At 46.2% G+C, this 27,607-nt stretch overlaps 1 protein-coding gene across 1 annotated transcript; it reads left to right on the top strand.

Annotated features, from left to right (window-relative positions):
- Positions 1-18,514: 18,514 nt before the first annotated feature.
- On the top strand, positions 18,515-27,390 carry FNDC5 (fibronectin type III domain containing 5). Its single transcript, XM_020983477.2, has 7 exons — positions 18,515-18,595; positions 18,700-18,998; positions 21,835-21,950; positions 22,546-22,744; positions 23,586-23,678; positions 24,611-24,741; positions 25,109-27,390. Exons 2-7 carry the CDS (start codon positions 18,902-18,904, stop codon positions 25,112-25,114), a joined length of 642 nt encoding a protein of 213 aa, XP_020839136.1. The 5' UTR covers positions 18,515-18,595; positions 18,700-18,901; the 3' UTR covers positions 25,115-27,390.
- The last annotated feature ends 217 nt before the right edge of the window (positions 27,391-27,607 follow it).

The following is a 27,607-nucleotide window of genomic DNA, read 5'->3' as shown; positions in this document are numbered from 1 at the left end:
GGGGTAGATGAATAGAGGGTAACTCCTGGGTCTATGGACCCGAGATAGTCTATGATCTTGTCATCTTGAATCATAAAATCATAGCAGATATCATCTGCTCCAACCCCTTTGAAGCCCAAAGGTGTGATATTGTTTTTTCTAGGTTCCTTTCTCAGACATTTCTCAGTTTCCTTTGTCGGATCATTAACCATTAACCACACCCTGACCATGATGAACCTTCATTTACAGGACAGTACCCCCCTCCCACCTCCCAACCTTCATTCCCAGGCTTTCTTTTCTTCCCTCTCTCTGTATTCAATGATCTCATCATTTCCCATAGGTTCAGTTATCATCTCCATATGAGAAACTCCCAAATCTATATGGCCAACCATAATCTCTGTCCTGAGCTCCAGTCCCACAACAACCCCTGCTGGCTAGACATTCCGCATTTGGATGTCTCTTAGGCTTCTTAAACATAATATGTACAAAACCAAACTTATCTTTCCTCCCTAAACCTACCTCTCCTCCTAAGTTCCTTGATTTTTAAGGGAAAAAAAAACTAGCCTAGTCTATACAGTCTCCTATATTCGGTCACCCTGGTGCAGCATTCCTCCAGGGAGCTGTCACTTTGCTTGCTAGTATTCCTTTGTCTTTCTGTTTTTGCTTTTCTCTTACCTACACTAAGCTCCTTCTCCAGGGCTTCCCATAACAGGATCCTCACATTCCTGAGATTATGCTCGTCCAGAAATTACCCTTAGGCATATAAGTGGTGGATGGTCCTGTAGAGGACCTTAAGATCTTCCACCCAAGGGGTGAAGTGTGGTAGGAGCAATGTCTCTGATATTTGGTCCAGAGCATTAAAGCTCAATCTATTGTCTCAACTTCACAACTCTCCTAGGACAGGAGGTCAGCAACCTTTTTTGGTATGGTCCTAGAGCTAAGAATGGTTTTTACATTTTTAAATTCAATTATTTGTGATCAAGTCTTACCTCTGACATACACTGGCTACATGACCCTCAGCAAGTCCCTTAACTTCTCAACCCCCCTAGGCAATTCTAGTCTAAAACTATAAGTTACAAAGCTAGAGGTGGCACCATACAGCACAGAGCATCAGGCCTGAAGACAGGAAGACTCATCTTCCTGAGTTCAAATCTAATCTCAGATACTTACAAGCTGTGTGTCCCTGGGCAAGTCACTTAACCCTGTTTGCCTCAGTTTCCTCATCTGTCAAATGAACTGGAGAAGGAAATGGCAAACCACTGCAGTATCTCTGCCACGAAAACCCCAAATGGAGTCACAAAGAGTATGAACAACTGAAAAATGACTGAACAACAACGTAAGTTACAGAACAGTTGGAAATTTGCATTAGTAGAGGGAGTGTCCCCATGGGTAGTTGCTTACATTGATGAAATCGCAAGTCCAGAGGAAAAATAAAAATAAAGACATGTGCAAGGAACGATTTTAGGTGATGGGAATACAAGGACTGAATGGAAAACCATGTCTGCCTTCAAGGAGACTTTAATTCTCAAGGGACAAGAAGGGGGAAGAGACATGTAGGTATGAACGTGACAATTGGAAGAAGGGGCAAACTCTGACAACATGGAGGCGTCTTTGGGGAAGGCTTTCTGGAGGAGGTGGAAGCTGAGCTGCTGTTTCAGAGGAAGCCGGCACTTCTAAGAGACCGAAGGGAGAAGGAAGGACATTCCAGGAATCAAGGACGAGCAGCTTGTGACGTAGCACAGAGTCGGAAGAAAGAAGGCCAAGTTTAGGGAGGAGCAAGCAGGCCAGTTTGGCTGGAACAGCAGATTGCACGAAAGGCGTTGTGAGGGAAGCCTAGAAAGGTAGACTGGAGACAGATCCAAGGGCCGGTCCCTCCTCTCCTTTGGGCCTTGGTTTCCACATCTGTACAATGTAGGGGTTGGGCTAGATCAGGAAGCCTTAACATGCAGCCTACAGACATGTTTTATTTTTTAATATTTTGATAATTATTTCAGTAGAATTGTTTTCTTTTGTAACTCTGTGTATTTTTATGCATTTAAAAACCTTATTCTGAGAAGGGGGTTCAAAGGCTTCACCAGGGGTTTGGGACACATAAAAAGGTTAAGAACTCCTTGATTAAAGGATCTTTCAGACTCCTCCCAAATCCAAATTTGTGATTTTATGTCTTTTTTTTTCTTTTTTGGTGTGAAAATTATCTTACTCATGCTTCTCTTTGGATTTGTTGACTCTGTTTTTATCCACTTTCCTTTGTTACTGAGTTGGTCCCAGAGGGACCGAGGCTTGGCTGGAAACATTCAGGATGCCTACTTTGCTGGGAGTCCCTTGATCCTATGATTGCTGTGGGGTGGGGGAGGGAATCATGGGGAATAGCAAAGAGACAGATTTCCCAGAAAAGGAAGAGAGGGAAGTCATTCACATTTAGACTCGAAAGCTTCACTTTGATTCTTGGCAAAATTCTAGAACAAATTTCTAGAATGTAGGCCACTTTGGGAACTCTTAAGAAATGATCCCTTGAATTCCTAAGAGCCAACATGGGATCATCAAAGATAGGTCAGGTCAGACTAGTCCATCCCCAACCACCACATTTTACAGAGAAGGGAAAGGACATGAAGCCAAATGGTATCAGCGCCAGGACCAGGACCCAGGGCCCCCAGATGTCAGGACAACAATTAAATACCTAAACTCTATTAAAAGCACACCTGGATCAGAAAGTGGGACAGAGGGGAGAGGTTTATATCTGACTCCACCCCATTTGTATCTAGCTTTGCATGAAATAGAGGAAGAGAGGGAAAAGGGAAAAGCATTTATTAAGTGCCTAATATATGCTAGACACTGTGCTAAGCCCTTTACAACTATCTCATTTGAGACTCACAACAACCCTGTGAGGTGGGTGCTATTATTATTCTCATTTTACAGATGAGGAAACTGAGGCTGAGAGCAGTGAAGGTTACATGGCTTGCCCAGGACCACACAGCTGTTAAATGTCTGAAGCCCAATTTGAACTCAAGTCTTCCGGGTGCCAGTCCAGTGCTGTAGCCACCTTACCACCCAGTTTCACATATAAATATGTGTTAAGGTAATTCAATTCCATTCAGCAAACATTTGCTTTTTTCTTTTAGATTTTTGATATCACCTTCACTTCCACCCCCTATCCCCAACTTAGCCATCCCTTGTAACAAAAAATAAAAAAGAGGGAAAAAGGCAGTTCAGTAAAACTGATCAAATCTGATATTACATGTAGTGTCTCACATCCATCTCTGCAAAGAAGTACATTTTTTCATCCCTTCTCTGAAACCAGGCTTCTACAAGCATTTATTAAATGTCTACTATGTATTAGGAACTGTGCTCAGCTCAGAGGATGAGAGACAGAAACAGACAGAGAGAAACAGAGACAGAGACAGAGAGACATAGAAAGACACAAAAACGGGGGGAGAAAGAGAGAGAGAGAGAGAGAGAGAGAGAGAGAGAGAGAGAATGCCTGCTCTCAAGGAGCCTAAATTCTGCTGATAGAATTAGTCGGAATGCTGACAGCTCCTTTTGAAAAGGAATCCCTGACCCCTAGAGAATGACTGACATCTGTTGTTGCTGTCATCCAGTCCTGTCTGACTCTTTGTGACCCCATTTGGGGTTTTCTTGGCAAAAATCCTGAAGTGGTTTGTCTTTTCTTTCTCCAGCTCCAGAGGAAACTGAGGCAAACAAAGTTAAGTGACTTGCCCAGGGTCACACAGCTAGTAAGTGTGTGAGGCTAGATTTGAACTCAAGAAGATGAGTCTTCCTGACTCTAGACCCAATGCTATATCTTCTGTGCCACCTAGGTGACATTTCCCCTGAAAGATTTCCCTCATTTTGTCCTGGAGGTGCAACCAATGTCATTGATTCCTTTGCTGATGCTTCAGATTAAATCACACATCAGATTTCTAGGGCTCTATCCTCACAGATGGACTTAAATGTCATTCAGGGATGACATCCATCCTTCTTCCAACATGATCCTAGCAGATAATGGCTGTGGGCTGTCCGCACCCTCTTCTGGCCCCTCCCTAGCACTGCAGGACCACTGCTCTTTGGCCAAGCTGATGGAAGGATGGAAGAGGAAGCTGGGAATGATAGAGGGCCCCTATGGGAAGAGCTGGAGAGTAGAGTTAAGAATGGGAGAGAACCTATTCCCTCAATCTATCCATTAGAAAAAGTCTTGGGGCAGCTAGGTGGTGCAGTAGATAGAGTGCTGGCCCTGGAGTCAGGACAACCTGAATTCAAATTTGACCTCAGACATATAACGCTCACTAGCTGTGCGACCCTAGGCAAGTCACTTAACCCCAACTGCCTCACCAAAAAAGAAGGAGCTGGAAATTGGGGCCTAGGCAAAAGATAAGACCGAAAAAAGTCTTTTAAAATTTAATGCTACATAATTTCAATGTTCAAGGAAGAGCCCCTGCCTCCTTCTCAGAGGTAAGGGACAATGGGTGCAGAATTCTACATATACCGTCAGACATGGTTGATATGTTAGATGTTTTTAATGATCTTTTTTTTCCCTCTTTCTTCTTTGTTACAAGGGATAGTTCATTGAGTAGGGAATGGAGAGGTATAAATTCAGAAATGAAGCTGATATAAAAATAAGTCATATCAAAAGTTTTATTGGGGCCTTTTGTTTTTGCATTTCTGTCATCTGTGGGAATTGCCCTCTTTCCCCACTTTCCAAGTTTAATATTCTCTAGTAACAAGAAAAGCAATTAAGCAAAACACCCAAATCGGTAAAAGCCAACTAAAATGTATACAACATCCTGCCATAGTAGTCCCCCACCTCTCTGCTGTGAGGAAAGAAACCACCCATTATTTCTCCACATCCCCTCTAATCCTCTTCTTCATTCCCTCCATTGGTTCTGTATTATAGCATGCCCTGGTTTGCCCCCCTCCCCCACTCTATCATAGTCACTCTCATTTACACAGTCCTTTAAGGTTTGCAAAGAGTTGTCCCAGAATAGCACACTGTGAGCTATGTAGGCAGACAGTACAAGTATCCTTATGCCCATTTTACAAGAGAAGAAACTGAGGTTCTGAGAGGTTGAAGGATATTATTCATGGTCACACAGCCAGGAAGTCGCTGAGGCAGGATTTGAACTCAGATCTCCTGATTGCAGATCCAGCACCTGACCTTCTACTTCACATTGCCCCTCAAAAGATGCCATCATCCTGTATTACCTCCCCTTCACTACTAAACCCCTACACTAAACAGCTTCTTTTCCCTTCCTTATTCTACCACTCCCCTACAGCCTGGCTTCTGCCTCCACCACTCTTCTGAAACCATAGCTCCCAGATCACTAATGACCTTGCCAAACCCAGAGACCTTTTCTGGTTCTCATCTTCCCTAACCTGTCCTCCACATTTGAGGCTGTAGAATGCCATGTCTTTCTTCACACTTTCTTCTCCCTTGGCCTCTGGCCACTGTTTTCTCCCAGTTTTCCTCTTGTAATTAGTGACATCTGACAGGAAGACAGGGGAGAATAGAGAAAGGAAGGCTCAATAAATCTTCATGACCCAGAAGTATCACTCCTCAACTTTTTGGTATTCATCGTATTTAACAGCCCAAGTGGGGCTGTGCATATAACTTACGACACTTAAGTTCGTGGGATTTAGAGGTAGAAGGGGCATTGATGACCTTCAATTTATAGGAAAGGAAATTGAAGCCCAGAGAGGATAAGTGTCTTTCCCCACAAAGGCACACACCCCAGGGTGATAAACACAGACATCCCAAGAAAGCCACCCAAGGAAGCCTAGAACCACATTACTGTGTCTCACCAAGGTCTCATCTGCTTCTTCTGCAATCTCATCTGTCAATACTGTCACCCCACAGCACCTCATGAGGGCCAGTTTAGGAACACCAGCTCAGAGAACTGGCCCCTTTTTGCTTTTATCTGCTGCTTGGGTGCTGACAGAGAAGTTGGTGCCCTCATTAGGGCTATCTGCCATCCTGTTACCACAGTTTAGCTGTCCTATGTTACCTGTTGTGACAACATATGCCTCCTCTGGCCTCTCCAATTGTTCTTTCTTCTCCTGCCTCCCATATGTGGACTCATGAGTAAAACGGTTTATTATATTAGAGTTTGATCAATTCATTTGAACTTTAGGGCTTTCCATAGAAATAAAGAACAAAGCAATGAGTCACCAGTGCAAATCAAGTAAACAAACATTTATTAAATACCTACTATATGCTAGGTACTGTGCTTAGCACTGGGGATACAAATAAAGGCAAAAAGAAAAAACAGGAATTTCTGCCCTCAAGGAGTTCATAATCTAATGAGGCAAGAAGGAAGAGAGGGAGCATAATGCAAACAATTATGTACAAATAAGATATGCACAGGATAAATTGAAGATAATCTCAGAAGGAAGGTACTCACATTAAGGAGTATAGGAAAGCCTTCTTACAGAAGATGGAATTTTCATTAAAATTTGAAGGAAGCCAAGGAACACAGGAGATGGAAATGAGGAGGGGGGATTCCAAGAATGTATATGAGCCAATGAAAATACCTGGAGCTGGGAGATGGAGGGTCATGTTCAAGGAACAACAGTCCAGTGACTGTAGTGTTCATGGAAAATCTCCCAATACATCCAAATGTGGGGAAAAAGAGTCCCCCAAGTCCAATACAATTACTCAGGGTATTAAATGTATATTGAACAAGAGAAGCTTTAATTCATTCCACAGAAAATGTAGATGATAACAAAGAACTCACAGACACCCATAAATAGATACAGAAAATACATGAAGTTCTCAAATAGTCAGTAAACTTCCCTTGGAAGGGAATGAAACTTGGGGTTGTCCCAATGGCAATCCTTTGATATTCTATCATTTCTCACTTTTCCAAAGGGCCCTTAGGGTTCTCCCTCTAAGACTTGAAGCAACACCCTACAGTTTAAAATCCCCCCCCTCAAGAAAATTAAGATAACCTTGAAGCCTGCTGAACAAACAACCCCTAACACATCAAACCAAAGCACTCACAAGAATAGCAGGGTCTATAGCCAGACTGAGAATCTTACTTCCTCAAGTCAAAGACTCCATTCATTGTTCTTACCATGCAGGTCATGTGGGCGATCTTCTTTCTCTAAGAAGAATGATGCATTAGGAAATCTACTTCTGTCTAGGGACAGTTCAAATCCTGAACTCTTGTATCGGGAGTCTTTCAAACTTGGGGTTACCCAAGAGGTAACCTCCAAGGCTGGCTCTGCCCAGGAAATCTTCCTTCTCATATGAGAAGGCTAGATTCTGGTATCATGATGCTTAAGAATTTTAAAATCCTCCACCTTCTGTGCAGAAGGTTGGGGGCTCAGGAATCTCGTCCATAAGGCCATATGGACAAACACATGTCTACTTTGCCATGCATGTCTGCAGGATTTGTACCTGTATCTTGGTTGCTGCTTTCTCTTGGCCCGGGAAGAACCTCTCTCAGCCACTCTCTTTTCAGGCCAAGTGTAAATACGTGCCATGTCCCATTGGCTCCTGCCCCAAGATACTCATTTCCAGTTCCTGGGGAAAAGACCACATAGAAGAACAGGCTTCCCTCTTCCAAGGGACTGCTCTGTTGTAAAGCAGATTGCCTTTTGAACTGAGAAAAATCAAAATGGGCAAAGTTTGAGAATGAGTTGCTGCCCTCCTTTTTAGTTTGACACAAAGGGGCAGATCCTACAGCCTCAGTCACTGAAAATGAATCAGTAGTTCCCTATATCCTCTGAACAAGGAGCTAATGGGAATGCTCACATTCTTCACTGAGAGGTGCCCCCATAGGCCTCCAAAGGCTCACAGCCTCCGCAACCCACAACCCACAAAGATTGTCCTGATTATCCCCTCCTTACAGTATCATCCAATCTATGTCTCTCCTTCTTGCCCATGAAAATATTATAGTATCACAGCCTTGGAGATCATCTGGTCCAATTTATTTTATAAGCAAAAAAATTTTTTTTTACAGATGAAGAATATGATATACAAAGAAGTTGCCTAAAGTCATGCAGATAGTAAGTACCTGAATTCAGGTCCTCCACTGCACCATGGGGAAAGACTTTCTGAAATCCAGGTATAATATAGCTTCAATATTCATCTAGCAAGCCTGTCTGAAAGATGAAGGAGCATTTACCCCCTAAAGAGGTCAAAGATAAAAGGAATGGATTCATGTATAAAATATTAAAGGCAGAATTTTTTTTGTTGTGGCAAAGGACTAGAAACAAAGTGGGTGCCCATCAGTTGGAGAATGACAGGAAAAAATGATGATCCGTGAATGAAATGCTATGTTATCATGACAGAAGAAATGACAATAAGACAGATTCAGGGAGACCTGGGAAGCGTCTATCAATTGCAGAGAGAAATAACAGAACCAGAAGAACAATTTATATACTATCCACACAATAACTAAGGGTATTGTAAAGGAAAGCAACCACTGAAAGACTTAAAAACTCATCGATGTAATGACCAATCATGATTCTCAAAGACTGATGATGAAACAGACATCCTACGTAATTCTTGAGAGAGAGGTAGTGAACCAAAGGTACAGAAAGAGACGTACATTTTCAGACATGGAAAATGTGATTTGTTTTGCTTGACTAGACTCACCTGCTAGGAGGCAGCTAGTTGGTTCAGTAGATAGAGCACTGGACTTAGAGTCAGGAAGACCTGAGTTCAAATCAAATGTCATATTTATAAAGTACTTTACAAACCCTAAAGCACTATATAAATGCTAGCTATTATTATTATTATTATTATTATTATTATTATTATTATTATTGACAACCTTTCAAATATTTGCAGAATGAAACCATTCTGCATTCCACACACTAACAAGCTGTATGACCCTGTACAAGTTACTTAAACTCTGTTTGCTTTAATCCATTGAAGAAGGAAATGGCAAATCACTCCACTATCTTTGCCAAGAAAACCCCGTGGACAGTACTGGCATGCTGTGGTACACGGGGTTACAAAGAGTCAGATACAACTGAACTGCAACAAAAACCACACTTACCTGTAACAAGGGAAGGCTTCTATTTGGGGAGGCAGGAATTCTCAGGGAGGGAATTGGGGGCTAGTAGAGTAATGAAAAAAAAAAGAAGAAGGCAGCAATAAAACTTTTTTTAAAATACACAGGAGAGAGCAGAAGGAAGTTATGCTGAATTTAATACACAATTTAAAACCATTTAACAGAAGTTTACAGTTTCAGATACAATCTCCTTTTTATTCTTTGTATATTAAAATGTTGTTTTGTTTGTTATACTCATTATTTTAAAAATCAAGCAAACGAGGTTACTTTGGCATAATATTTTCAATGAATCCACAGTGGCCGACAATGATCGCTGCCTTCCTTTCCAAGTGCTTACAAACCATCCCTTTAATAATCCAGGCTAGAATTTGGCCAGGAAATGACTGCCAAGCTCACTGGCACACAGTGTAATGAAACAACTTCTCTCCCGTTTTTGAATTTAGGGTAACATTTTGCCAGTTTTCATTCATGGGATCACAGGACCTCAGAGCTGATGGGACCTCTGTCCCTTCTGATTCCGCCTGTTCCCAGGCAGGAATCCCTTCCTTAACATCACTGGTAAGTCATCATTCAATCTCTCTTTCCAGGCTTCCAGGCTTCCAGCTTCCTCCCTCCTAAGGCAGCCTACTTTTAGATAGTTTCAAAGTTTTTCTTGATATTAAGCCCTAATCTGAAATCTGCCCCCTTTGGGGGGTGGTCAAGCACCCCCAATTTGATCCTTCTTCCCTATAAGACAGATCACTGAACCAGGAGTCAGGAAGACCTGAGTTCAAATTTGGTCTCAGATACTTACCAACCATGTGACCCTGGGCAATTTGCTATCTGCCTCAGTTTCCTCAGATATAAAATGGGAATAACAATAGCACCTACCTCCTACAGTTACAGTGAAATGTTATATTTATAAAGTACTTTTCAAACCCTAAAGCATTATATAAATGCTGGCTATTATTATTATTATTGACAACCTTTCAAATATTTGCAGAACACACTCCACACTCACACCCACCTAAGAAAGCACCCTCAGTTCTATGGTTAATCTTCCCTCCTTTTCCATCTCAAATTCCTCCACCTTCTAACATTAAACTACAGTTAACATTAACAATAATTTATGAGCTATGTTACCCTGGGCAATTTACTTAACCTCTCCCTACCTCAGTTTCCTCATCTGTAAAATAGGGATATCTCACACGGTTGTTGTGAGAATCAAATGAATTAACATATTGAAGTGTTTTGCAAATTTTAAAGTGTTACATAAATGCTCACTGGGCAGTTAGGTGGCACAGTGGATAAATCAATAAGCTTGGAATCAGGAAGACATCTTCCTGAGCTCAAATCTGGCTTCAGACACTTACTAGCTGTGTGACCCTGGGCAAGTCACTTATACCTGTTTGCCTCAGTTTCCTCATCTGTAGAATGAACTGGGGCAGGAAATGGCAAATGGCTTTGCCAAGATAACCCCAAATGGGGTCACAAAGAGTCAGAAAGGACTGAAATAACACAGTAACAGCAGCAACAAAAATTCTTCTCAAGTTGTATATAGGCAGAAAATAAATAAGCTGGAGTGGAAGGCAGGAAAAGATAGGGGCTGATGGGCTCTGGAGCTGGAAAGGATCCTTAGGGACCTCTAAAGCAGACATATAAAGGCTAGTTGCAGGGATGTGAAGGAGAGACCTCCTATCAGTTACTGGGGATGCTGGACAATTAACTCTGTTTCTCTGGGGCTTCATTTTCCTCACCTGCCAAATAAAGGGGATCGGGCTAGATAATCTCTAAAACTTCCTTCCATCTTTGCCAAGAAAACCCCAAATGAGGTCACAAAGAGTCGGACATGACTGAAACGTGGAAACAACACCAACAGAAATGCTGACTACTGTTGTTAACACCCTGATCAGGTTTCCCTCTTCCTCTTCAAATTCCCCTCTTTGCCCTTTTAAGCACTTCTTAGCCTTGATTCTAATCTTTCAAGGAACACTTCATTCCCCCTGGTATCCTAGAGAACAGAGAAACTACAGCATCTCTCCCATGCTCCAGGATAATTTGGGGCAAATCACATCACTAATGCCAAATTCCCAACATGCTTCAAGATATCTTAGAAAGGCAAAGCCTGGTGAGTTCAGATCATCACGGACAGCTGAACATTCTCTTATTATTTTCTTGCTTGCCTGAGGTTTCTTTCTGTCTCACTTTCTGCTAAATTTCTGATTCATCATTTTTACTAGTGACTTAGATGAAGGCATAGGTTGCGTGCTTATCAAACCTGCAGATGGTAAGGAGGGAGAGCTGATAGGTCAAATGACAACTGGAATCCAGAAAGATCTCAACAGTTGGAATGATGGGCCAAAGTGAAGGCCAAATTTAAAAGGGGTTAATGCTTAGGGTGAGAGTCAGTGTGGCACAGTGTTTCCAGAGCCAGCCTGTGAGACAAGAAGATCTGGGTTAAATTCCCTTTCCATCTTCCCTGCATCTCCACTCCCCCTCCCCTATCAATACTGGCCAAGTCATTTAAGCCTTCTCTGCCCTAGACCAAAAGGGCAAAGGAGGTGCTGGCTTACATTAGGTGAGGAAGTTTTCTCAGGTAGGAATTCCCTATGTCAATGATATCACAGGTGTCACCATCTGTTTCCAGTCTTCCAATGTCCTGAATTTGGGTTCAAAAAATCAATAGCACAAGTATAGAGTGGGTGAAGTATGGATGGGATGTTCCATCGATGCTCTTTCTTCTTTTCCTACATCACTATTACCACCCACCAACTTCTTTCCCCTCCCCCAAACATAAACCTTCCTTTTTAACAAAAAGTATACCCAAGCAAGACAAATCAATCCATTGGCCTTGTCTAAAAATGCATCCCTCCTGGTGCATCTCTACTCCATCTCTTCTTTGCCAAGAGGTGGGAAACATGTTTCATCATCAGTTAGACAAGAGTTCTTTTGAGAAAGATTTGGGGTTGGGGGAAAGGTTAACAGCTGTAACTGGGGCAGGCCTTTGCCCCAGGGTGAGGAAAATTAGAGGGATCTTGACAGTACTTTTATTTCTCCAGCGGCATGGAAACAACTGGGCTTAGTGACTATTTAGCAAGAATAATTAGAAAAACAGGAAGCTACAAGATGGTGGCTTCCTCTAGTCCTCTCTCCCACCCCCTACCAGTGACAGCACCCCTCCCTGGCCAGGCCTGCCTTACTTTCCCTTCACCCATAATAGCCAACCCAGCCACAGCATCACACTATACCAAGTCCTCTGCTATGACCCACTCTGAACAGACACATAGTATATTTTGTGCCTATGGCTCTGGGACACAGTAAAATAGAGCCCTGGGGTCTCTAATTGACTGAAAGATCGATATGAGTATAGCACCTCTTTTAAGATACTGATCTAACTTACACTCCCTCAAAGGCTGGGTCCCCAGAAGGCAGCTGCTACCTCTGCTCCTGATTGTAACCCTGCAGGTCGCCACTCCTACCAGTAAAGCTCCTGAACCCCACTGGTGTGCTTCCCGTGAATAATTACGCAGAAGACTTATTTAGCTTTTGTCATTTACTAACATGACATAGTAAAAATAGCAGGTATTGAACATAATAATATTAAAGAATTTGATTAAACATAATAGTAGCAATTAAACATTCCTCACATAAACTTCACTTGTATGGAGAGTGAGCATAAACTTGGAAAACAGTGGTGGTGAGATACATGCATAGGGCATGCATGACATATGTGTGACAAAGGAAAACTCACAATTGATGACACTGCAGGCTGTTAAGTCTTCTCGCTTCATAGAATCCTCCCAGAGCTCCCCTTCAGTGCAGCACCTCTCCTCTCTTCTTGGAGGGCTGGAAGGTGGAGGGCTAAGGGCTGGGACCTGAAATTTCTAAGTCATTCCCCACTTTCCATCAGCAGTGCTGCTTGCTTTGGATTCCACAGAACATCCTCCTGTTGCTCAGGGTACTCCTCCCCCCCAGCCCACCCACTTTTCAGCTTCCTTTTGTGTACTATCTTTCTCCATTAGACTGTGAGCTCCTTGAGGTCAAAGACTGTCTTTCTTTTTCTTATTTGTATCCCCAATGCTTAGCATAATGCCTGACACATAGTAGATGCTTGATAAATGTTTGTTGTATTGTATTTTACCTCTCAGGTGTGTCTCTGCTCCCAGCATCTGCTTTCATTGTCTTCTACTGGTCTAGTAGCTCTGATGAAATGATTGACTGTTTCAGGGGAAGGGGGGAGGAAAAAAGTCCCTCCCCCCCAAAAAATGTTCATGAGTCTGGATTCCCCATTGTTGGAGAGATAGCCGGAAAGGGTATGATGGATTCTTTCTGACAATGACAAGATATTTCCTATGAAGCATCAGTTGCCTTCATCCCAGACCCAAGATCTTATAAATCTCTCAAGTTGATTGAGGAACTTATTCACACATTGTAGTATAACACCACTTTTGTGGCTACATGCTAGGTCTTCAGTGGTTACATTACCTGAGCTGGGCAAGAGGACTTCCTCCTTTACATGAGCTCACAGTACGACATAGCCTCCTTCCCAAAAAGCTAATACATTTCTAGGCTGCAGAGCTTCCAGATAATAGCCTTGCCACACCATATCTGAAGTATTATGCTCAGTTCTAGGGTCTATGTTTGAGAAGAAACATTGACCAACGAGTGTATCAAGACCAAAGAGTATATCACAGCTAGGTGGCACAGTGGATAGGGCATCAGGCCTGGAGTCAGGAGGACCTGAGTTCAAATCCTGTCTCAGACCAGACATTTGATACTTACTAGTCGTGTGACCCTGGGCAAGTCACTTAACCCCAATTGCCTTAAAAAAAAAAAGAGGAGGATGACCAGATTGGTGGGGGGACTGGGAACCTTGGCATAGCTGAAGAAACTGGGGGAGGGACGAGCCTGGAGAAAAAAAGAGTTAGGGAGGACACAATTGCTGAAGTGCTATTTTGTGGTGATGGTTGTTCAGTCACTTCAGTTGTGCCTGACTCTTCGTGACCCCATTTGGAGTTTTCTTGGCCAAGATGTTGGAGTGGTTTGCCTTTTCCTTCTCCAGCTCATTTTATAGATGAGGAAACTGAGGCAGACAGGATTAAGTGACTTGCAGGTTCTTCTGAGAAGGGATACATAAGCTTCACCAAATTTCATCAAAGACACAAAAAATTTTAAGAACTCTTATCTTAGAGTATAGTTTCCAGTTCTTTCTAAAAGTACATAGCAGTAGCACAAGCCGGTATTTCAGGGGAGCCATTAGCTGAAGACAGTGAAAACTAACATCCATAGTAGAGTAGAGACTGAAACCAGAAGCATTGTAAGTACATTAGCAGCCCTGCTGTGTTGGATGGCATAAATGTTCTCTCCTTAAACATGTCTTGACCATATGTGCCTAGGTACTCATGACCTCAGTATATGCTCATTTTCCCTGCTTATGTTTTGTGTGTCTGTGGGAGAGTGTACACCAGGTTGATGGGGAAGGGGAGGAGGAGATATTATACTGCTCTTATCCATACTATCCCATTTCAGTAAATGCCTTTGCCTTGAGCTAATGTGACTATTAAAGGTAAACACATCTGTGAAGGCTCAGGAGGTCTGATTTTTAGGAGTTCAGATAGACAGGGTACCTTGAACCAAAAGTAGTCATCCCCTGGCTGCCTAATATGGAGTGAACTGAGTCAGTTCAGAAAAACAGAGCAGGTATTTTTACTCTGGGAAAGAGAAAGAAAGAAAGAAAGAAAGAAAGAAAGAAAGAAAGAAAGAAAGAAAGAAAGAAAGAAAGAAAGAAAGAAAGAAAGAAAGAAAGAAAGAAAGAAAGAAAGAAAGAAAGAAAGAAAGAAAGAAAGAGAAAGAGAGGGAGGGAGGAAAGACAGAAGGGAGGGAGGGAGAGAGGGAGGAAGTCTAAAATGGAAATCAGATCTGGAGAGGCATGGAAGCATCCTAATCTGGCTGAGGTTGGGGAGCAGATCAAATCCATTCTGCTATAGACTTTCCTCTGAACTCCACCATTCTAAATCTGAGAGCCATCCACGCATTACGGAGAAAAGAACACAGGATCAGAAGTTGGAAGACTTGGCTTCTAGAGCACCAGTAAAATGATGTAGTAGAAAGACAACTAGACTTAGGATCAGGAAACTAGGGTTTTTGTTTCCAGCTCTGCCACTGAATGACTATGTGACCATGGACAAGTTGTTTCACTTTCCTGAGCCTCAATTTCTTTGTCAGTAAAATGGGGATAATAATGCCAGCATTGCCCAACATAGTTTTAATAAAGAAAAAGACTTTGTAGATCTTATTGTGTTATATAGAAATAGAAATGTCACTAGTGGATTAGACAGCTACGTGGAGCAATGGACAGAGTGTTAGGCTTGGAGTCAGGAAGATCTGAGACACTTACTAGCTATGTAATGCTGAGCAAGTCACTTAACCACTTCCAGACTTAGTTTCCTCATCTGTAAAATGGGCATAATAATAGCACCTACCTTACAGGGTTGTTCTTGAGGATCAAAACAAATAGCACACGTAAAGTGCTTTGCAGACCTTAAACTACATAAATGCTAGCTTAATTAGCATCGTAAGTAGTCATATTCATATTGCTGGTAAGAGGAGGGGATTGGGCTGGATGATCTCTAAGGGCCCCCCAACTCTGAAATGTGTTTGACTCCTGCAGCAGTGTGTATGACCGTAGTTCTGAGAGGCCAGTAGGTGGCAGCTGAGCACCGTGCCTCCCCAGGGCAGTACTGGACATCTGCTTCCACTCTGATCCCTTCCCCAGGCTGGAACAGGAGGCTGAGACAAAAGCACTGACCTCTTGCTGACCCTGTTTGCCCAGCTCTTCAGGTTGAAGCCTGGGCCTGATTCAGCTGTCCCAGTCCCCTACCCACCCCCTTCCAAACTTCCCCTTCTTGTCAGCCCCCCTTCAGGGTTCCTGCTGGCAGGGGGTACAGCAGGCGGGGCTGAGTAGAAGGGGGTGTCAGAGGAGGATGAGGCGACAGCTGCAGGACAAGAGAGAGACTGAGGAGAGAGACAGTCAGACTGAGCTCAGACCCTGGAGTTTAGAGCCTGGAACCCAGAGCCCAGCTCCGGACTTGGGGAACAGAAGACCAGGTTAGACGTCCCACCAGGAAAAAGGTGTGTGGTGGGAACGTGGGGTTGGGCCTAGATAACGTTCTCAGTGTAGGCGCCTACTATCCGCCATTGCTCTCCTCCTTCCCTTCTCTTCTCCCGCCACCCCCACCCAACTCCCAGGGCCCTGACCCTAAACAAAACATTGCCTCTCTCAGTGAGTTCTTCGCCATCCCTGAGCACCGCTCCTTCCTAAATAATTCATCCTAGCTCCTGACCCATACCCCTCCACTTTCTGATAATGGGATGCATATCTCCCTTCCTCTGGAAAAAAAAAATACTGTACTCCAACCTGAGCTCTATTCCTAGCTCTCTCCTAGACTTGGGATGTGGCCTTGGGGTATAATGATAACATGACTATAATTAATATCAGTGTTAATAACTCCCATTTTCAAGGCACTCTGAAGTTCTCAAAGTGCTTTTTCTTCCATTGAAGCCAGGAGTATAAATACTCTCACCCCTGACTTCAGATAAGAAAACTGCCCCTTCTTGTCTCAGGCTCTTATCCAACTCTATCAAATGAAGGAATTTCATAAGATTATTTCTAAGTTGTCTTCTAGATCACATGGCCTATAAGTCTAAGGTGTGCAGACCCTGGAAAACCAGCAAGCTTTCATAACCCAAAGAAATGAATAGCTAATGGTGAAATATCAGGTGCTGTAATATTGGGGAGGCAGGAGGAAGGAATGACCATTCCTTAGATCAAACCATGCTGGTGATAGCAAACTCATCCTCATCCATGAGCTTCTTTGTGCTTTAGGGATTTGGGAAGAGCTGCCCTCTTCTCCAGAGGAGATACCAGGCATCCTTAGCCTCCAGACCCTACAAAGCCTAGAGATTCAAACAAAATCAAAGGCAGAGGTAGGAGTAAGTGGGGAAGCTCCTTGCTGTTTTCAGCATATGTGGAAACAGCCACTGAGAGAGGAGGGGGATGGCCCTAAAAACAGAGGCCTTTGGGAGACTTGGGGGAATCTTATCCTGTATTTTGGCTAGATATGGGACAGCTGGGGTGGGGGGAACCAGGAGCTACTTGGCTCCAACTTTCAGGGAGAGAAGGGGAAAGAACAAGCATTTATTAAGTGCCTACTATATGCCAGGTGCTGAGCTCAGCACTTTACAAATATTATCTCATTTGATCTTCACAACAACCCTGGGAAGTAGATGTTTTTGTTATCCCTATTTTAACCGTGGAAAAAAAATGAGACAAAGAACCAGGACTGCACAGTGTCTGAGATATGATTTGAACTCATCTTCCTGACTCCAGGCCCAGCATTTTATCTGCTATGCCACCTAGCCCTTTTAAGGTGAAACTGTTCATAGTTCAGAGGATTTAGAGTTGGAAAGGGCTTTAAACTTTATCTAGACCAACCTCCTCATTTTACAGAGAGGAAAACTGAGGTCTAGAGAGGGGAAGCAACTTACCCAAGGTCACTCTGGTAATTAGATAGCAGATTTAGAATTTTAACCCAGGACTTCTGATTCCAAATCTCATTCTTTTCCTATTGCATCATAGTATCTTTCTGGAGGACTGTAGCCCCTCAGAAACCAGGGGCCCCAGAACACTGTCTCCCCTCTCAGCACCACCTCCATTTGCCTCTTTCTGACCACACTCAGAGGCCAAGCATCTGGTATATGTGGGGGGGATTAAGGAGCAGGGGGGTTCATGGTTGTTTGTGGAGTGTGGGTTTCACCTGTATCAAAAACAGTCGTTTTTGAATGCATGGGCCTGGGTGGGGGGAGGTATGTTAAAAGGAGCCAAGGGAGCTTTAGAGGGTACTAAACCAAGAAGTCATTCCCCCCACCATTGGCACCATTTTCTCCCTCTCACTCTGGAAAAAACACAGATGAGTAAGGGGAGAGGGCAAAGTCATTGCTCCAAGGACACTGAATTTTGTGGGTAAGGAGCTAAGAGGAGGCAGGAGAGGGGAACAAAGAGGCTGAAGGTTCTGAGGAACTGGGAAGGGTAAGGTAGTAGAAGTTTGAAGGGACTAAGTAAGGGAGGGGAATGAGGGGTTCAAGGACTGAGGAGTTTGAGCGAATGGTGGGAAGTGGAATGAGGTGGAGGGGACCAAAGGGACTAGAGGGGCTGAGGTCATGAAAATACTGAGGGCCTGAAGGGCTGAAGAACTGAAGCTACTGAGGAAGCTAAGCTGAGGTATTCAGGTGACTAATGGGCTGAGGGGCACTGAAGTCCTGAAGGTGGAACTCAGGGACTGATCGTGGAACTGAGGTTATGAGGGAGATGATGAGAACTGAGGGTCTCAAGGAGAGGTCAGGAGGCTCTTCTACGTCTCGGAAGGAGAGTACTGGTTAATTGGACTGGGGAGGAAAGCAGGGGCTGCAGGGGAGGAGGGAGGTGAGGGGCGGGGCCGGGGGCGGGGTGCACAGTGCTCTTCCACCCCCTTTCGGCTCTGGCCCCGCCGGGACAGCCACCGAGCCTTTGGCTTCCTCTGCCACTCCTCAGGCAGCTACTGTGCCCGTCCAGGCTCACGGCGCAGGTAACCACGCTGTCCGGCCACCGAGGGGGCGCCGGACCGAACAGCGGGGGACCCTCGCTGTCCCGGCCCAGCCCAGCCCCTACTCTGTGTCTCCCTCCTTCCAGCGGGGGCGCCCGCCCCTCCCGTCCCCGGAGCCGAAGCTAGAGCCCGAGCCCGAGCCGTCAGCGCAGCGAAAGGAGCAGCGCCAGCCCTCTGGGGCTAGCAGGGGCCGCAGCCGCTGTCCGCGGTTCTGAAATGAAGGCGGCGGCGCGCCATCGGCCCTGAGTCCCAGAGCAGGCGGCGGGGAGGACGGAGGGAGGAGCCGCCATGCGGGCGGCCCGGCCAGCGGACGCCTCCCTGCTCTACATCCCCGCCACGCTTCTGCTCTGCCTCAGCTCCGCCAGCCTGTGCTTGGTGGAGGCGGGTAAGGGGGCCTCAGGGTCGGGACCGGGGGCGGGAGGGCTGTGGAAGCGATAGGGTTAACTCCCGGGAGGATTCTACTGGGAGGAAGAGCCAAGCTTTGCCCTTGGGGGTGAAGAGCCGGGGAATCAGAGAGAGGAAGAAAAGACGGGTAGGGGGTTCTCTTTGCAGACTGCCCCTCAATCCCCCTCACCATCTTGTCCATTTCTCAGCCCGACGTCCTCCACCCCTAACTCCCCGTCTTCCAATACCCTCACTTCCAGGTCTCTGTCCCCCAGGCCCAATCTTTCCCTTCCCAATTTGTCCCTCAACACACTTAACCGTTGTCCCTCACCTCTCCAACCCCTCATTTCCCAGGCCCTGTCGGTCCCCTTCCCTACCTTTGTGCCCCTAACTCCAGATCTGTTATGTTTCACCACTGCCCTCCAAATCTTTCAGTCCGCTGATTACCATCTTACATTCCCGTTGAGCCCCTCTTGTCTGGACACTGGTCTCCCCAGGCTGCCCAAGGCCCTCTCTCTAGCCCACGAGGGAGCAACCGGAGTGGTAGCAGAGAACATAGGACTAGTCTTTGGTGCCCCATCTGTGCCCTTTCTTCTCCCCTCCCCCCAGCCCTAAGGTATAAACTCAATCTACATTCCCCAACCCTCCCCCCACTTGCAAAGTATTCAAACACACATACAGAGCACAGCACAACACAGAAACACGCCTTCAAGTGAATTCTTCAGGACTGAGAGCCTGGAACAGGGCAAAGGGTTGAGGGTATGTGTGTTAGGCAGAGATGCTCGAGATGAGTTGGTACCTGTAGTTTGGAAAGAAGAAATATTTCACCCAGTGATTATATCAAGGAAAATGTCACACACACATGCAAGACTGTCTGTCCCCCGGCTTTGATGATTCTCTCCCATCTGTCTCCCTTTCTCTCCCTGCCTCTGTCTCTCCCCCTGTCTCCTGACTCTATGCTTCCGTTTTTCTGACTTTCAACCTCTATACCTATCTCTCCAGCATTTATCTAATCCTATTTCTCAGTATCTGTTTTTCTTTCTCCATCTCTGTTTCTGGTGCTTTGTCTTCATGTTTCCTAGTCCATCTTTCTGTCTCTCCATCCCTGATGTCTCCATTCCTTCTGTCTGGGAGGAGGTTGGGGCAGGGTGAGAACTCCCCCAGTTTGGATTCCTCTAATCACTGTGCCCTAACCCTACCAAACCTCCCTCCCCATTACCTTTACCCTCTAACACTTAACCCACAATAAATGATGAGTATTAAGGGGGTATTTAGGAGGCAAAGGGAGAACAAAAGAGTATAGGGGACATGTCTTCCCTCTTTTACTTGCCCCTCACCAATCTCTTACTCCCACCTTTGTCTTCTCCCTTACCTTTACATACTATTCTTTCCCCCCTTAACATTTACCTCTCCCTTCTCTTTTCCTTTTTCTTAATCTTCCCCGATTCTTTCTCTCTCTCCATCTTTATCCCTGCTTTTCTCCTCTCAGAAGGATCTTCTTGACCTACACCTTAACATTGACCTATCCAGTCCTTCACTTATTCTGTGCCCCATTAAGGATCAAGTCTGAGGGATGGGCTCCAATCAGGGACCTTCCAATATTCAGTATCTCAATTCTATTCCTGCTATTCCTCTTCTTGCCCTACCTCAGCTCTCAATATGTCAAATTTGGGAAAGAAGAATCTACTGGTGGCAGACCTAAAGGTTCTTCCTAGTATTGTGTTCCCCCAGACTTAATAGGCTTTTCTCTCCCCATTCTTCTGGACTCCTACCCTGAGAACAGCTTTATAGGGTGGTGGAACTGAGTCTCTCACTAAAGTGAGCCTCTCACTTTCATCGTCTCAGGGAAGGGTGTCCCCAGCCCTAATGTACAGTTGACCTCTGTCCTGTCCAGAAACTCTTGCCCTGTTGTCCATCCAAAAGTGCCAGGGGAGGAAAGTAGGACTTAGTTGCTCTTGGGTCCTACTGTCTTCCTATCAAGGTCAGGAAACTTAGCCTCCATCCAACCCTAGAGAAAATCCATCAATGATGAAGCGGGTTCAGATCTATTTTCCCCACTAGTAGACTCTGGTTCTCACCCTTGACTAAAGGGTGGAGGAAGGAAACTTGAAAAACACGGGACCCCTCCTCTTCTTTATGCTAGAGCTAGAAACAGAGTGGAAGGTGACTCTTCAGATAGGCTGAGTTGGTTGTGATTTTCAACAAAACTAAACTGAGACCACCACTACTGACAAATAGCTTTCACCTTTCCCAACTCAGGCCAATGGCTACCACTATCTGCCAACCTGGGAGCTAGGACCTGGTCTTCTCTGCCCTGTATCCATATAATAATTATATGTTGTCAGAGTCAGCTAGGTGGTGCAGTAGATAGAGCACTGGCCCTGGAGTCAGAAGGACTTGAGTTCAAATCTGACCCCAGACACATAACACTCACTAGCTGTGTGACCCTGGGCAAGTCACTTGACCTCAATTGCCTTAAATAAATAAATAAATATAATTACATGTTGTTGATGCACCCTGCTCTTCAGTTTCTTTCTTTGTATGTGTACATGAGTCTTGGTTCATTGCTGGGTGAGAGGGCAATAATGAGTCAATAAGCTCCCCAGAGAGAGGTCCTGAAGGAGGTTAGGGAGAGGACTATGTGCTCCGCACCTTGGCTTTCATTAGTCCTGATTCCAGCCACCATTCAGCTAGACCCAGGCCAGCAGGGGAGGGACCTCAGAGACCCAGGATCTGGGGGGAGGGGAAGCTCAACTTCTCCTTCTGCCCACACCTGCTTATCAGGCACCTTGGGCTTCAGAGTTCATTCTGGTCTCAAATCCTGCCTCCCCCTGCAGACAGCCCCTCTGCCCCAGTCAATGTCACGGTCAGACAACTGACGGCCAACTCAGCGATGGTGAGCTGGGATGTGCTGGACGACGAGGTGGTCATTGGGTTTGCAATTTCTCAGCAGGTAATATCAAACCTGGGGTAAGGCGGGGCGAGGAAGGTGTGAAGAAGGTGTGAAGGAGGAAGGGGAAGTGTGTTGCATGGGGTTGCATCAATGGACTTCTTTCAGTCACAGAGACTGGGACTGCAGGTGGCATGTTGTGGGGAGGGAAGAATGCATGGTAAGAACTGGGCAGTTGTCATGAGGAAGTGACTGGGTATGTGTGAGGGTGGGGCTGCTGTTGGGGTATAGATAAGGGGTTGGAAACAATGAAAGGAAGTGGGGTTGCATGGAGAGAAGCTGGTTGCAGTGAGATGAAAGGAATGGACAGAAACTGGAGGCAGTGGAATACTGGGCAAGGGGGTGGCAATGTAGAAAATGAGGAAGCAGTGGAGAGCAGTATGAGTAGGGGACTTCATGGAGTGGGAGGACAGGGGGCCAGAGGCAGTGTGGGGCTGCATGGACAGGGCCTAGAGGAGGTGGGCAGACAGAGCAGAGAGGGGTCAGAGGAAGCAGGGGCAGCATGGACTGGACAGCAGGATTGGAGGCAGCTTGTAGAGAGAAGGAGGAAATAGAGTGGAGAGGGTCTGTACAGGGGTTCTGGCCTTTGCTATTGCAGAAGAAAGATGTGCGGATGCTGCGATTTATCCAGGAGGTAAACACTTCTACCCGTTCATGTGCCCTGTGGGACCTGGAGGAGGACACAGAGTACATCGTTCATGTGCAGGCCATCTCCATCCAGGGCCAGAGCCCTGCCAGTGAGCCTGTCACCTTCAAGACCCCTCGAGAGGCAGAGAAGTTGGCCTCCAAAAACAAAGGCAGGAGCTCAAGGGCCAGGGTTAGGGAAAGAGAAGCTGAGGGAGGGGGCTGGAGGAGTGACTAGTTTACTCAGAATGTGGCCTCGTGTTCTTCAGCCTTGAATTCCCTTAAAGGCCCTCTGGGAGGCACTCTAGTCAGTGGGGACCAAGGTTTGAGAAACTTGCAGATAGGGCTCCAGCTCTGTTACAATGTGAGGGATGGGGCTGGAAGGGAAAAAACAAGCATTTGTATAAGAGCCTACTATGTGGCAAGCACAGTGCTAAGTGCTTTGCAAAATATCCTCTCATTTGATCCTCACAACAACCCAGGGAGGTAGATGCTGTTATTATCCCCATTTTACAGTTCAGGAAACTGAGGCTGAGAGAATGAAGTGATTTGCCCAGGGTCACATAGCTAGTAAATTTTTGAGGTTGAATTTGAACCCACGTCTCCCTGACCTCAGACCCAGTGCTCTATCCACTGCACCACCAGGTACCTCTGGGATAACAGACTCTGGAGGCCAGTCATTCTTACTCCTGTGAAGTATAAGGAGACCACTAAGTCCGAAAGCTGAAAGAGCACTGAGCTTAGAGACAGAGGAGGGCTGAGTTTGAATTCAGTTGCTGTTTCCTGTTTGACTTTGGGCAAGGCATGTCCCCTCTCCCCATCTGATACTGACAGCCCTGTTCTCCAAGGGGCTTTCTGAAACAAATCTCTCAAGTTGCCATTGGTGACTTCCTGTGAAGAGGTGGTTTCCAGAGAGCCGGGCCTTTTGGCAGGGGATTTGCCCCCACAGGCAGGAAGGCATGTTGACATGTGGGGTGACGACTGGGGTTCAGCGTTCCTCCCTCTCCCCTACAGATGAGGTGACCATGAAGGAGATGGGAATGAAGAGCCAGCAGCTTCGGACAGGCGAGGTGCTCATCATCGTGGTGGTCCTGTTCATGTGGGCGGGTGAGCCTTCTGGTCCCAGGCAGGGGGAGCCTGGAAGGCTGGACCCCCTCTTCCCTTTGGCTACATTATGGTCATTCAGGATCCCCCTCTAAACCTCTCACTCTAGGGCCCCTCTGCTTTGGAAAGGAAGGAGCCTGAGACTAGGGATGCGAGGGGAGTGTGTTATCCTGAAAAGAGCCTTGGCTCAGTCAGGAGACCTGAGCTCAAAACCTGGCTCTTAGACTTGCTAGTTAGATGACCTTGGGTAAGTCACTTCACTCTCCTCTGCTTCAGTCTCTTCTTCTGTAAAATGAGAATAAGGACACTTGTACTACCCACCTCATAGAGTTATCAATTCCATTCAATTAAATTCAGTGAGCATTTATTCATGTGTTAGGTTCTGGAGATATAAGACAAAAAAAGAAACAGTCTCTGCTAGCAAGGAGTTTATATTCATAAAGAAAGAGTTAATATACCAGAAAGCATAGAAAGGCTGAGTTTGTGGTGATGCTAGTGGCGATCTCTGAGAGAGGGCACCAGAATGCTGTGTGAAGTTCTTCCCAGGACACCCCTGGGGGGGCCCGGGCCCCTGATCCTTTGTCTAATCTTTCCTTTGACTCCAAAGCCATGGGTCTTTGGCTGCTACTACATCTGGGCTAGGAGATGCACACTTGCAAGGGTTTTGGCCCTATTGCCTCCAGCTTTCTCTCCCTTTTGGCCCTAGGCTTCTCCTTCCCCTATCCCCAAAAGCAGACCACTCTCCAGAAGTCACCATCCAAGTGTCCTGAGACTGCTCAAGCAGGGTCTCTTAACTGGGGGGAGGAAGAGAAGGAGTAACAAGAAAACACTCCATCACACACACACACACACACACACACACACACACACACACAGAGTGTCCCTCGGGCTGACAGCTGAGACCCTGGCTCTAACCTCAGCCCGCACCTCTCCAGGTGTCATCGCCCTCTTCTGTCGCCAGTATGACATCATTAAGGACAACGAACCCAACAGCAAGGAGAAAGCCAAGAGCGCCTCGGAGAACAGCACCCCAGAGCGCCAGGGCGGGGGCCTCCTGCGGAGCAAGGTGAGGGTGCCCTTGGGGCCTGATGGGGGGGGAAAAAGTGGGCCTCAGCTGGCCCCGTTCACCTTCGTGGGGATGTCCCCAGGGTCATCTCGGAGCCTGGCGCTGCTACAGCTGGACAGAGACCAGCTTGGCTGTAGCCCATGTCCCAGGGGAATCTCCCAATTAATTTTGGATCCTCTCCTTTCTCGGGGTGCCAAAGGCCAGTGCTATTGAAGGGAGGGGGGGAGGAGGAAGAGGAAGAGGAGAAGGGAAGGAGAAAAGAATTTTTGGTTGGACGAGGTACCAGTTTGGGAAAGCTTCTGCCTGACTGCATGACCTTGGGCAAGTCACTTACCATGCTTGGGCTTTTATTCCCTCTATAAAACAGATATGAAAACCTCTTACCTACTCAATGGGCTTTGAGCACCTGGGAAGAACAGAACTAGAGGATCGTTGTTCTGATGATGGTCATTCAGCTCCTGGTCCTCTCTATCTCTTCTTCTCTCTACACTATCAGCCTTCTCACCTCCCTACCCCCAGAGTTGGGTTTCCTCTTCTCAGTCCCTGCTTCCAGCATTTATTTCTCCAGTGTGCTTTCCCTGAGAAGCAGCATCTCTGTGTGTGTGTGTGTGTGTGTGTGTGTGTCTCTCTCTCCCTCTCTTTCTCTATCTATCTCCATACTCACCAGCTCCAAAAATCCTCTCAATGGATCTAGTTGTCATAGGTACGCTGAAGCTCCAAGACACCAAGGACCAGTTGGAAAGATTGTAGTGAGGGGTGATGTTCATTGTCCCTGGGCACCCAAGAAACTGGGGGAGGTTACAGGCCAAACAGGAGGCTGGGGAACAATCAGGAGACTCCAGCTGGTTCCCAGCTTTCCAGGCCCATAGGTCCAGGCTTCAACAAGGGCAGCCTGTTCGCATCACCCCCATAGGTACTCCACCTCTGACTTCTCACCAGCTCCAAGCCTACTAACTAGGCTTGGCAATTTCTCCCATTTCTCTCTCCCCACCTCCCAAATCTAAGCTCTTTATGACCATCACTGAAGTGTGACTGGCTTTCTGCAGGGAGACAACCAACATTTCTCTTTCCTTTTCCCTCTACCTCCCTGTACCCCACTCCAAAAAGCCCTGGGAGCAGAGAGAGGTAGGACTGTTCCATGGTTTGGGAAAGTACTTAGCTGGCTGCATGCTCCACTCCTGCCTTCCACCTCCATTCCTGCCTTCCACCTCCTTGTCCTACAATGGAAAAGGCAACTGAACTTTAAAAAAATTCAAAATCCTGATTTAAAAAAACAAGCCCAATCACCAGCTATTAGCATCTTCTAAACAGAACCATAGCACCTCTGACACAGTGCCCATACAAGCCAATCTTGGTTTTGCCTTCTCTTTCCCAGACCACTTTCCCCTTTTGGTAAATGCACAATGTTTTCAGTCTTTCTGCATCCATGCCCGCTGGACTGAAAGCACCAAGAACCTAGATAAGCCATGTTCCTCAAATAACTTGACAGGGAAGGGTAGGGCTTACAAGCTGGCAGTGACGCAGCTGCCTCCCTGCTTCTTCTCATCCAGCCATTATCAACTCTGGTTGGTTTGAGTGTGATGCACAATTTCCAAGATGATGTGTATGACACTTAGACTCTGTTCCAGTGAGTCTGAGAATGCCCCCATGGGACCTGGTCCACCTCTCATCACTCATTCTCCTATCTGTCTTCCTATGCCCTGCATCAACTTGGCTCCTTGTGTCTAGTATGAGATGATGAGAGTGAGGTCAGAATCATTTTCAGAAGACCTTAAGCAGTGAAGGGAAAGGGGAACCTGACCCTATCTCTGATAGAGTTTTATCAATGATGGATCTAACAAGTGTCACCATTATCTGTTCACATCTTACACCTGGGTGGTTATGGGAGAATCCTGACATTGAGCTGATCCTGCTCAAAGAGGGTTGGCAGAACTGATAAATTCTCCAGCTGATTGAGCACCAAGACAGGTAGGGCAGGGAAGGCCTGGCCACTTTCTCTCTTCTGGGCATTTCATCAATTCACCATCTCATTCAGGACTCTATGAAAGCCAATGGAGACCTTATATGCTGCTCTGGGTCCTTAGGAGAGTTCGGCTAGGAAAGATCTCCCTACTGCCTCTTTCTAGCGAGGAGGGATGCTTAAGAAGAGACTAGTGACAGAGGGAGAATTAGAAGGTGGTATAAAAAGCCTCATCTTCCCAACTCATGAAGAATCATGACATGAAGAAAGACTGGTCCCCACACCTGCTACCAGAGAATGAATATGGGACCCTGAGATCCAAGAAAGAACACCAGCACCCAGGCCATAGCACCTCTAGCTGCTGCAAGCAGTGACAGTGCCACCCTGCCATCCCCACCCCCCATCCGCAGGCTCCCACTAGCTGAGATCAGCCACCACCTCATTTTCCCATTCACTTTCAAACGGGTGACCAGGGGAGGTGGAAATGGAGTGAAAGGCTGAGCCCCTCCACATCAAGGGCTTCCCCACCCACCAAGAGAAGAGCCTCTCCATCTCCCTCATCTTGTGACTTCCATCCTTGCTGAACGGGGCTTGCAGCCAAGGCTCCTTAGGGAAGAGGTCTTTACCTCCGGTACTGTTAGAGCAATAAGCAATTTTTAATGTAAAATAAAAAGGAAAATGAAAAGGCAGTTTGTTGTCATCTGGTCACTGCCCTCGACTGTCAGTGGCTGGTGGTAAGCCAGGATGTGTCAAGGAGGATGTGGGGAAGCTGCTGGGGAGGAGGGGGAAGATGGGAAGGAATGGCTTCCCTCACTCCCTCTTGGCCTGAAGCTTTTTGAGAGACAGACACCTGGTAGCCTAGCCCATGCTGGAAGAGAAATTTTGAACAGATGGGGGTGCCACGCA

This window comes from Phascolarctos cinereus, unplaced genomic scaffold (genome assembly GCF_003287225.1).
Source record: "Phascolarctos cinereus isolate Bilbo 61053 unplaced genomic scaffold, phaCin_HiC Scaffold_726;HRSCAF=1367, whole genome shotgun sequence".
Lineage (NCBI taxonomy): Eukaryota > Metazoa > Chordata > Mammalia > Diprotodontia > Phascolarctidae > Phascolarctos > Phascolarctos cinereus.
The sequence above is the reverse complement of the archived record's forward strand: the minus strand, read 5'-3'. Positions and strand labels throughout refer to the sequence as shown.